This window comes from Hylobates moloch, unplaced genomic scaffold, assembly GCF_009828535.3.
Source record: "Hylobates moloch isolate HMO894 unplaced genomic scaffold, HMol_V3 SCAFFOLD_1, whole genome shotgun sequence".
Classification (NCBI taxonomy): Eukaryota; Metazoa; Chordata; class Mammalia; order Primates; family Hylobatidae; genus Hylobates; species Hylobates moloch.
The window spans coordinates 90,011,044-90,023,127 of NW_026652276.1; the positions used below are offsets into that span (position 1 = coordinate 90,011,044).

General features: G+C 32.3%; 1 protein-coding gene across 9 annotated transcripts in view; it reads left to right on the top strand.

The window, feature by feature from the left end:
- Nucleotides 1-12,084, top strand: part of PRPF40A (pre-mRNA processing factor 40 homolog A) — a 66,569-nt gene that overhangs the window by 36,000 nt on the left and 18,485 nt on the right. For 5 of the 9 annotated variants that reach the window (XM_032755690.2, XM_032755691.2, XM_032755696.2 and 2 more), the window contains 9 exons: nt 1,432-1,542; nt 2,993-3,113; nt 3,355-3,408; nt 4,985-5,009; nt 5,681-6,055; nt 8,771-8,879; nt 9,437-9,501; nt 9,859-10,023; nt 11,112-11,220. In XM_032755690.2, coding sequence (XP_032611581.1) covers nt 1,432-1,542; nt 2,993-3,113; nt 3,355-3,408; nt 4,985-5,009; nt 5,681-6,055; nt 8,771-8,879; nt 9,437-9,501; nt 9,859-10,023; nt 11,112-11,220 — 1,134 coding nt within the window. The remainder of the gene's footprint in view (nt 1-1,431; nt 1,543-2,992; nt 3,114-3,354; nt 3,409-4,984; nt 5,010-5,680; nt 6,056-8,770; nt 8,880-9,436; nt 9,502-9,858; nt 10,024-11,111; nt 11,221-12,084) is intronic. The other 4 variants (XM_032755693.2, XM_032755695.2, XM_032755698.2 and 1 more) reach the window with 1 other exon arrangement.

Genomic DNA, 12,084 nt, shown 5'->3' on the forward strand with positions numbered 1-12,084 from the left:
AAAAGTGCCAACATCAAAAGAATGGATGTCATTGGTTTCAAAGAAAATCATAAAAGTAATGGCACTCCCTTAGGAGCTAGGAATAAAATGATTATGGTGAAAAAATTCGTAAAGAAATGAATCACATCTGTTCAGTCACATTCCTAAAACAGAAATCAAAACTAGGTCAGCTCTTACTCTTTAAAGCTGATAAGAAAAAATTAAAAATCAGCCTTTTAAATAGGTACAAAAGACATTAAGAACCAGTACCAGTGATTTTTTCACTTGTTTTATGATTTTTTTTAAGATATACTATATTACCAACATATTCGATGCTAAAGAGCTTATATTTGGAATATGAAGGATATCAGCAACTCTGACAGAGAAAGTCTCAGTGTGAGGAAATTTAAGGGATCTCTTAAGTACTTTATTTGCCTATTTTTCTCAATTATGTATGCATAAAAGTGGTATATGGTAAAATTAATGTGCAAGTAAGACTAACTTTCAATAAGTTTAAAGTAAAATCTGAGTGGTAAAAAAGCATATGATCGTTTGACAGTGAGTTTATTTTTTCTTAAGAGATGTCTTAGATTTGAGAAAATATTACATAAATCATTTTTGTAACCCTTCAAGCATAGTTAAATTTATCACCATCTGGAAAATCTGGTGCTTGAAACTAGAATTACTACCTTTGATATCATTTAGTAAATCATTCATTCATGATGCCTTTTAAAACTTTTAACCAACTTTTATCTCAGGGATGTCTAGTGTTGCCTGAAGTATCATTAGCAACTTCTAGTAGGTTCTTAGTGTGTTCTGTTGACCTTAATAGTAGATTTATATTCTATAGTTTCATTCATGTAAAATTTTATCTCACCTATCTTGTTTTGAGGTATTTACATACACATTTTATCCCTGTTAAATTTCATCTTGTTGATAGTTAAATTCTGATTGTTGTCCAGAAGCTGTGTTTTGACGGCTGTGTCTTTCTTTATGGCATGTCAGTTAGAACTTTGTCTAAGTTGATACAAGTATTCCTTGGACTAGAGTAGATGAATAGATGATCACATGGTCAGTTCAAATATATTAGCATCTAGTTCCTATATTTTCTTTATCCATTAGGCACAGATTTGTATTCTGAAAGATTGTCTTGTGTATGTAAGCTATAAAGTTACTGTTCTTAGGAGAGTAGTCTTATCTTTGTAATTCAGACAGATCCTGAAACTTGAATTTACCCATGCTGCTTTTGAAGTACTCTTAAAAACCTTGTTTTTCATTTCCCTTCCTACTTGTATTGATGAATTATTGTAGATTACTTAAACTGTCAAAATATGCCCAGTTTTTACTTTTAATTGATTTCTTAGTATATTTATTGCCTTGGAACTAATGATACTGATATTGTCAATGGCATTGTTACATAATTTACATCTTTTTATAATCTTCATTCTTTAGAAATCAATGTGGACTGAACATAAATCACCTGATGGAAGGACTTACTACTACAACACTGAAACCAAACAGTCTACCTGGGAGAAACCAGATGATCTTAAAACACCTGCTGAGGTAAAAGTTTGAGAGCTGGAATTCAGGGACTGTCAAGCAGACTGGGGCATATTTTTTAGGATTTTGTAAGTAGTCGATTAGCAAAGAGCAGTGCTGCTTAAATGTCAGAAGAGGATCTGTAAAGACATTCAGAAAAAAAGAGGGTTAGTATAGGCACACCAGTCGGGAAGAAGAGCAATAAAACTCATCAGAATAATTTTATTTACTGATTTTGCCCTTGCTTAGAAAACCTAGTAGAGTGGGATCAATTTTAAAAAGGTGATTTAAAGAATAAACTGGAAGTGGGGAAGACTGTTTCTTTGCCTGCCATTTGCTTTTTTTTTTCTGATTATAGCAAAACTGGGTGATTTTAAGTGACTTCTACTGAGTTTGTAAATTTCCAGTAGGGTTAAGAGTAGTGGCGATGAAATTAAGTTACCTACAAATACTTCCTTCTCTTAGAGTGGGAAGTTTTCTCTTTGTAGGAAATACCCTTTTAAAAAGTGTGTTTTTATTTTGTTTTTTATTGTGAGTTTTATCATTCAAAATATACAGATATTGAAGAAAAAGTTAAGGTTGAAGGAATAAACTGAATTAAGCAATGTCACATGTTGTTTAATTAGAAACTCTGGGGTGCTAAGTAAGTAAGAGTTGATCTGGCACTCCAGGCTATGCTTAAGTTTCATCCTAGCTGGTGGTACACATTTTTGTTTTCTTCTCTTCCTAATTAAGGAATTTGAGAAGGAAAAAGTATTTTCCAGGTTGCCATACTAATAAGCACAGCAGTGCTTGGGAGGGGAGGTTGGCCGATATTTAAAAACATGTATTCCAGTACTGATTTATAGCCAATGATATTAATTATATACTTTGTCCAAGACACTCTTTGTTTGGATTCACGCTTTGAATAGATTTCTCATACTACCCTAACAGGTTTTGTTTATTAGATTTTAAGTATATTATACCTACATGTTTTCTTATATAATAAGTTCGTTCATTCCTAAACTACGAAACTGAAATCTAAGCATAACTAAACTAGATTTTGTTTTTTTCGAACTTTTATGGTTTTCCAACTAGTATTAGTATCAGAGAAGTCTGTTAAATATGGATGATAATCTTGACCTATAATGGGGTGTGAATGGTTACAGTAAATTGGATTTGAAATTCATATAGAACTGGTTTTGAATCTTGTCTCTGCTTTTTAATGGGTATATTACCTTAAGTTACTTTCTGACTTCAAGTAACAGTCCCTAGATACAGAATTATGTTACACATTTTGCAGTGTTATGAAGATTAAATAATGTATTCAAATGGCGTCACTCAGTGAATATTCAATAATTGATAGTTTATATTATTACCATCATCTCACAAGTTTTAGAATTGTATCCACTGGTAATTTCTGGTGAAAACAGCCATGCAAATGATCAGTGATGTTAAATATATTATTATTAACAAACAGTTTTTTCCTCTTTAGCAACTCTTATCTAAATGCCCCTGGAAGGAATACAAATCAGATTCTGGAAAGCCTTACTATTATAATTCTCAAACAAAAGAATCTCGCTGGGCCAAACCTAAAGAACTTGAGGATCTTGAAGGTAAAATGGGGAAAAGTAGTTTTCAATGTGTATGTTTTATATATATATGCCATTCACTTTGAAACAGTTCCTCCAGAATAGGATTGTTCAAACAAAGGCCTTATTTTTTTTTTAATTAAATGATTAGAACATTTAAAATGGCGTATAACAGTTTTTTGGGCTCTTATTTTCTTGTTGCTTTAGATCTCAGTTCTATAGATTTTAAATAGATTTTTATTTGATTTGATTCCACTGAAACTAGGATACCAGAATACCATTGTTGCTGGAAGTCTTATTACAAAATCAAACCTGCATGGTGAGCTGCTTTGATAATTCATTTTCTGTCATACTTAACATTTTTATTAGAGTATGTCACTAATATTCACTAACCATGATTGGATAAATCTGCAGTGAAAAATATCTAAGAATTCTTTTCATTAAAGGGTTATATTATAAATGAGCTTGTAGCTTTTAAAGTCGTACTTTGGTTTTTAGAAAAAAAAATCGTTTATCATTCAATTGAACAAGGAGTTCATATACAAAATTTCCAAATCCTACTGTGAGTGGTGCATGCATAGAACATGTGTTTTAACTCATTTCATGGTAATAGATAGTAGAGAACCTTGAATCTGTATCCATTTATATTTTGTTAGTATATTGTCAGACTATATATTTAATGCTAGTTTTGTTTAGCATAGCCTTGCAAAATAGCCTTGATAAGTTCTTTATGGAAGAATTAAGGTAAACCAAGTATCATGCCTCACTTATAAAGGGAAAATTTTTCAACATTGGAACTAATCAGAATAACCCTTAAAAATCTAGAAATACTTAATGCTAAATATAAAACCTAAGACTTAAAATAGAGATAATGAGTAAGGATTGAAAATCTAGTTTTTATACTCACTTCTAATAGAATCTAGTGTCATAAATTATACAAAATTAGAAGCAGCAGATCGTAGGAGAATGGGGCTAATAAAGTAGATAGTGATGTGGAATGACATCTGGCAGGAAAAAAGAATAAAAATTTCCTAAAAGACTGTCATATTAAGCCCCTTTACGTTTTCCTTGTGCCACCTCGTTAGATAGATCATCATTGTATCAGAAAAATGTTAATTTATATTACTAATGATAACTTTTTAAGTATGTTTTTTCAGCCATCCTAAACAGGTTTTCAGAAATGTTTTTCTTTAAAGGGTGATAAGTTTTAAAAATATTTTTATAAAGAGTTAGGCTTGTATTATTACTTAATGTGGAGAACCTCATTCCCTAGTAATGTTAAATAAAAGATATTTTTGTTACATCCAAAGGAAAATTTACTGGAATGAAAAATGAAATTGTGCAGATCTTTAAAGCTCAATTTAAGTTACCTATACTAGCATTGGCTAATAATAATATTGTAGATAGGTAGATTCCCAGTTGATCATTTACGAAGTATCAAGCTCATTTCTGATATAACCCTACTACAAATAGTTGGTGTGCATAACTATCTATCTACTTGTCAATGCTAGTATATATGTGCTGGAATTTTATAATAAATTTGATCACATTTTGAACTGAGTATCTTAAAAATATATCAAACTAGTCTCATCCCTGGAGAAAATACTATTTTCTTCCAGAATTATGCAGATACTTTCATAGAGTTGTTACAGCAGCCTTTGGGAAAGCAGCAGCATGGAATAAGCTTTCCTAGTAATTACTCTTATTTAAATTTGTTTTATTCTTTATTTGCTATACTAGACTTTTGGAGCAAGAATTTGTTCTATAAAAGTGATTTTTTATTTTTTAGGATGGTAAATGAAATCCTATTGTATGATACTTTATCTTCTTTTCAAGTTTGTTTTCAGTGATTATATTTTAAAACTAGTAGGTGACTTTTTTTCTCTTTTTAATAGCAATGATCAAAGCTGAAGAAAGCAGGTAAGCAATTTTGGACATCAATTTTTATTTACAAATTTGGTCTCCTATGATATCCTTGTGTTTTCTCAATTTTCTTCATAATACAAATAATTAACATGTTAGGCTTGATATTTTGATGTCCTTGTAGCATTTTTTTGAGGAAAAATTAGGGAGGGCGATATTTACTCAATTTGATGCTTTGCTATACAGTAATTATTAGAATTTGGACTGTATCCCTTAACAAATGAAGAAGACTGTGTTACAGAAGAGTCCTAAATTCAGTTTGAGTTGATTAGGGAATGGACGAAATATATCTGTGTATCTCTTCCTTTATATAGGGTTTCCTCTAAATGGGTGAATTGGAGAAGATTTAAAGTTCTTAGAGAAATTTTTAATACAGGTCATATTTCATGGTGTAATACAGTCTGATAGATTGGGTAATTTATAAATGTGAACGCTTACTGAACTTTTGAGTGCCTTTAATACATTACCAAGAATGTTAACGGAATTAAAGTAGTACAGTTACATTCTGTGGTTTTAAAATCTTTTTTAATGGGTTTGGCATTTCTTGCTGTTTTTTCCTTCAATTATTTTTCTTATTATTTGATTTTATGACCATTTTAAAGCTACCTTTATTTAGCTTTCTGATTACGATAATGAAATGACCAGTGTTCTCTTTTTTTAACGTATAGTAAGCAAGAAGAGTGTACCACAACATCAACAGCCCCAGTCCCTACAACAGAAATTCCGACCACAATGAGCACCATGGCTGCTGCAGAAGCAGCAGCTGCTGTTGTTGCAGCAGCAGCAGCGGCAGCGGCAGCAGCAGCTGCAGCCAATGCTAATGCTTCCACTTCTACTTCTAATACTGTCAGTGGAACTGTTCCAGTTGTTCCTGAGCCTGAAGTTACTTCCATTGTTGCTACTGTTGTAGATAATGAGAATACAGTAACTATTTCAACTGAGGAACAAGCACAACTTACTAGTACCCCTGCTATTCAGGATCAAAGTGTGGAAGTATCCAGTAATACTGGAGAAGAAACATCTAAGCAAGAAACTGTAGCTGAGTAAGTTTAGTAACTTGTCTTCTGAAAATCAGTACCAGATTTCATTAATAAAAGTAATTGCCAGTTTAGTTAGTGGCCATTAATTGTTTAAATAATTTTTTTTTGAGAATCGTAATATCAAGCCGTTAAGACAGTTGATCAGTTTTCAGGCCGAATTTTGGAGGGTTATGCCAGCAAACTTGAAAAATAGTTCACTGAAATTTTAACAAGTAGAGCCAAGGCTAGGGAGTTGGGGCACAAATCTAAAAGATTGCCAAAAACCTTAGTAAGCAAGATACATCATATTTTGATGCAATATTTTACATGAGATCAGTGCAAAAATTCATGATTAACAAACTATCAATATTTTCAGTTAAGACAGGTATATTGTTTCTTCTTTGGTTATTGGCGTTTTGGGTTTCAACCTCCTATAAATCGGTTAAAAAAATACAGCTTTGTAGAAAAATGAATTATGGGGGAAAAAAGCAGTTTATGGCTGGGCATGGTGCCTCACACCTGTAATCCCAGCACTTTGGGAGGATGAGGCAGGAGGATCACTTGAGGCCAAAAGTTTAATATCAGCATGGGCAACATAGCAAGACTCTGTCTCTACAAAAAATTTAAAAATTAGCCAGCACTTGTAACCTCAGCTGCTGAGGAGGCTGAGGCAGGAGGATCACTTGAGCCTAGGATTTCAAGGCTGCAGTGAGCTATGATTGCACTGCTGCACTCCAGCCTGGGTGAGACAGCAAGGCCACCCTGTCTCTCTCTCTTTTTTTTTTTTTTTTTTTTTTTTTGCACATGGTCTCCCTCTGTCACCCAGGCTGGAGTGCAGTGGCGTGATCAAGGCTTAACTGCATCCTGGACCTCCTGGGCTCAAGCGATTCTCCCATCTCAGCCTCCTCCTGAGTAGCTGGGACTACAGGCACACACACCATGCCTAACTCATTGGCCTGCCTCAGCGTCCCAAAATGCTGGAATTATAGGTGCGAGCCACTCCACCTGGCCAAGGAAAAAAGGCAATTCACAGAGAAAGAAAGTTGTCTAGGAAGTATATGAAAAGCCATTCAGCCATAATAATAAAGAAATACAAGTCAAAATAATACTGTGATTATTTTTCTAAGTGAAAGTCAAGTAGAGAAACATTTAAAAGGTAACACCAGATACAAGAAAACTCTTTTCACTCTTAGTGAGACTATAGTAATACAACTTTTTAATAAAGCAAAGCTGTATCTGTCAGAGTTCACAGTTTGTGTGTACTTGCATACCCTGTAGTCTAGTACGTTTTATATGGCTATGCTTTATAGAGCTTTAGAAAGTGAGGTCAAGCTAAATTTCTTGACTTTAAGGGTGCCCTCATGTTTAAAAAAAAATAGTTAACCATAATCTCATTATTGAAACATTATTATCCATGTTAATATTTAAGCATGTTGCCTTCATCCATCCATCCCCTATTTTAAGTGTTCTTTTGTTTTTCGTATGTTAGTTTCCCAAAGTCAAAATAGATTTATAACTTTTTCTGATGTTTCAAAAGTTTTAAAAGAAATCTGTATGGTGTATTTGAAGGCATGAAAATGAAATTAACATTTTGTTTTATACTTTCTCCCCCTTTTCTCTACATTTAAGATACACGAATATATATCTAATATATCAGAGACATCTTCCACATTGATAGAAATGTCTACCCATCATGTCAAATGATGGGTTATTATCATTTGATTGTGCATAAATGGAAGTGCTCCCCTATCAATAGATATTTAGGCTTTTTGGAATAACTTTATTTTGCGTCTTGTCATACTGAAAGTTTTCTTCAATAATGTGTTCCGTAAGTTTAACATGAAACAGTTGTATCCTGCTTTTTTTCATACTAGCATTTCCTTGGTATAGTGTCTGAGTCATTATAATACGCTTTTGATTTTAATTACTATAACAGAGATCATTTTTTGTCAGTATCTACTACAGTGTCTCTTCGCCTAAGCATTCTACTTTTTTTTTTTTTTTCATCCCCCGACCCCCACCCCATGCATTCCCTTACTATGTAGAAAGTAATGTAAGGCTTCTACGATTTTTTTCTCGTCAGGAAAACCCCCAATTATTAAACAAGTTAGTACTTCTGGGTAGTGTTAAATTTTGTTTGACATCAGTATTCAGCAAACTTTCATGAAATATTAGATTGGAAATATTTTTGGATTATTTGTGTCATACAGTCTTTATATGGTGACTGAATTCAGCTGTGGTAGCACAGTCAGTGATAAACAATGTGTAAACACATGAACATGGGCATTTTCAAGTAAAACTAATTGCAAAAATTAATAGGCTGAATTTGTCTAGTGGGTTGTAGTTTGTCAATCCTGATTTAGATTGATCCTTACATCTTATTTATCTTCACATTGCCCAAATCCTTAGTTATTATAGCACTAATGTGAAACCACTGAATGAGTTTATAAGCCATTTAAAACTATTAATCTATGGGCCAGAGGAGCTAGTGTTTTAAGTCAGTTAAATGTTTATTTTGTCATTTGTCCAGGGTCTTAAAAACTGATTTAATAACTGAAGTTTTAGGAAACGATTATCTTTATTTCTTTGTCTTCAAATAAGTATTTTTAGAGTTCATATAGCTTTTATTCTAAATGTCAAATTTTATTTCAACATCAAACATTTAAACAATTTAGGCATTATTTTTCTAAGTGAAGCAAAAATTTATTTGATAAATACCACATTTGAATTTCTCTCTAGTTTTACTCCCAAAAAAGAAGAGGAGGACAGCCAACCAGCAAAGAAAACATACACTTGGAATACAAAGGAAGAGGCAAAGCAAGCTTTTAAAGAATTATTGAAAGAAAAGGTATTAATATTGCAGATATTTATTGTTTCTTAGCTTTTTGACATCAAGCATATATTATAGATTTTTATGTGATGTGTAATAATTACCCAACAAGTGACATTACTCTTTAATTAAACCTTGATGATGGTATTGATAATACCAATCTCATGAACTGTTGTAACTGAAAAGCAACTAAATATGTCCTGGTTTTTTTTTTTGAAGAACACTTTTGTGAAACTTTCAACACAAAAACTGTTGTGTACAAGGTACTACACAAGCACATTTCTACTCAATATTTAATGTAAGGGTTTTTTTTTATTCATAATAATTATCTTTTATCCATAGTCTAAGAAAAAAGCATTTATGCTCTACTTAGATTTCAGTTAAAGTTTTCATTTTAGTTCATAGGTGTATTACACAGATTTGCCTTCAATAAAAAACTATTTTTTAAAACTTGTTTCAAACTCCTGCAAAGGGAAATTCTTGATGTTTGCAGTTAGTATTATACTCAGTTTCCTATTATGTGACTTAAACTATTCTTGTGTGAAATTTTAATTTTTCATTTAAATTATTTTCAGCGGGTACCATCGAATGCTTCATGGGAGCAAGCTATGAAAATGATTATTAATGATCCACGATACAGGTAGTACTTCAACTTTTTATTTACTTTTCACTTTGAGCATAGCAAGCCTAGCACATTTAAAGTTGTGTAGAAAGATAAAACATTTAACTGTTGAATTCTGTTTAGGATACCAAGTATAGAGTTGTTTTATGTCTAATAACCAAAAAGTCAAAGGCTTATCAAACAATTTGAGTACCCTGCTGTATATAAAATAATAATTATTTTAAAAGTAGAAATTACTTTCTACAATCATTTGTCTTTAATAAAGTTTTGAAAATTTTAAAATTTATATGCGTAGACAATTTTATTATTTTTTTCAAACCACTAATATTTGATTCTTTTGCCTGTGTTTACTCTTACATGGTATTTTTATATTAGTGCTTTGGCAAAGTTAAGTGAAAAAAAGCAAGCCTTTAATGCCTATAAAGTCCAGACAGAAAAAGAAGAAAAAGAAGAAGCAAGATCAAAGTACAAAGAGGCTAAGGAATCCTTTCAGCGTTTTCTTGAAAATCATGAGAAAATGACTTCTACAACCAGATACAAGTAAGATGTTTAGTGCTGCGTGGCCTGTGTTTACTACATTGTTGTTTGTGTCATACTTTTCTGCCATGTGCAGTAGCTGCTCCAGAGCTGATTAAATAAAACTAGATGATTATGAACATGGAAACTTCATGAGGTATAAAATAAATCTGTAGTTAAATGTAGAATTTAACTTGTTGACTTAGTAAGATTTTAGAGACTGGAAGAAGGGGAGAAAGACTGTATTCAGTAATCAAGTTGGAGGCCAGACGTGGTGGCTCACACCTATAATTCCTACCATTTGGGAGGCCAAGGCAAGCAGATGGCTTGAGCCCAGGAGTTCAAGACCAGCCTTGGCAATATGGCAAAACCCTGTCTCTAGGAAAAAAAAAAAAATACAAAAATTAGCCAAGCATGGTGGCACATGCCTGTAGTCCCAGCTCCTTGGGAGGCTGAGGTGGAAAGATCACTTGAGCCTGGGAATGTCAAGGCTGCAGTGAGCCATAATTGCACAACTGCACTCCAGGGTGACAGCGAGACCCTGTCTCAAAAAAAAAAAAAGAAAAATCAAATTTGATTGCCTTTTACTTAAAAACATTGAAATTATTGATATTTGTGGAGTAAAAAGAGGCTATTTTCATTAAGTAGGCATAGCATTTTGAATAATTGTTTTATGTAGCATTCTTCATTTTAGATTGCTCTATTATGTAAAATTGTGGGTAATTTAATATTAAAATTTTTTCGATATGTTATGAAGCCTATTTTCTGTATGTATTTGTTTGATCTCCTCAGTATTCCAGAGAAGTCTGTAATTTAGTTCTGTAGGCAGTTTGGTAGTCTGTGTGGCTGCCCTTAGATATAGAGGTAGTCTAGACTATAAGCAGTGCCTAATGTGAATTATCCCCTCTATCTCTAAGGAGAGAGGGAGGCATGTGTTTTTGTTTGTTTCTTTTTGTTGTTGTTTTTTTTTTTTTTTTTTTTCATAATTATCCAGGAGTTTGTCTTTAATATATTTATGAACTTCGAATAGGAAGTATTCATTTTGTAGTTTTAAATTTAGTTTAAAAATTGGTTAAAATTAATTTTTATTGTATAATAATTTTTTTTAACAGAAAAGCAGAGCAAATGTTTGGAGAGATGGAAGTTTGGAATGCAATATCAGAACGTGATCGTCTTGAAATCTATGAAGATGTTTTGTTCTTTCTTTCAAAAAAAGAAAAGGTATTCTTTATTCTTAGTTATTGGTATTTATAGATAACACAAGATGTTTCCTCATTCTGATGAGGATTGGTTTTATAATATGTACATTTTTGTGGCTTAGTTTATCCACTTTATGTGGTATAGCAGATTTATTTATTGGAAGTAAAATTTAATGATGGAATGTATAGCTTCTATAATAATAACCTTCTTTATCGTTCATGTAGCATAGTAAGTACTGATGTAGACTCAATGGGTATTCATTCAACTATTTGTATTGTCATTAATTGGCTATCTTATGCTCACTTTGAAAAAGAAGATACCTTTTTTGCTCATTAGGTTTAAAAATGCTGGGTTTTTTTGCTTATAACAAGCATGATTGTTACAAGAATGACAGCAATGTGCAGTTGTTTCTACTAAACTTACAACATTTTAAAATACCTATTTTACTCATGTCTCTTTTTCATTGTGCACTATTACATTTTATGTTATCTGGTTTTCAAGGAACACATATAGATGCAAGTATTATCAAATTTAAACATAGCTGAAGGTCATTGAAGACTTTAGCATTTACCTGCAATTTGACTTGTCCATAGTAACCTTAGTTTCAGACTGTCTGTAGTGCATAGTGGTAGAAAGGTTTATGTAGTATGGGGGAAAAGCCAAAAACATGGTTTCCAGATTCTGGCTTTTAGAAGGAGGTGGAAAATTTGAAGCTAAGTACCAAAGCCAAGCGCTTAGGCAAGAGGATTAGCAAAGTTAGCAGTGTGGCCATTTAAAGTAAATGAAATTTACTTGAAATTTGACTTAACCTTTGAAATTTGGTCATCCACTAGAATATAAAGAAACCATCACTAATTACAATTTAAATATCTTAATTTCTTGGAA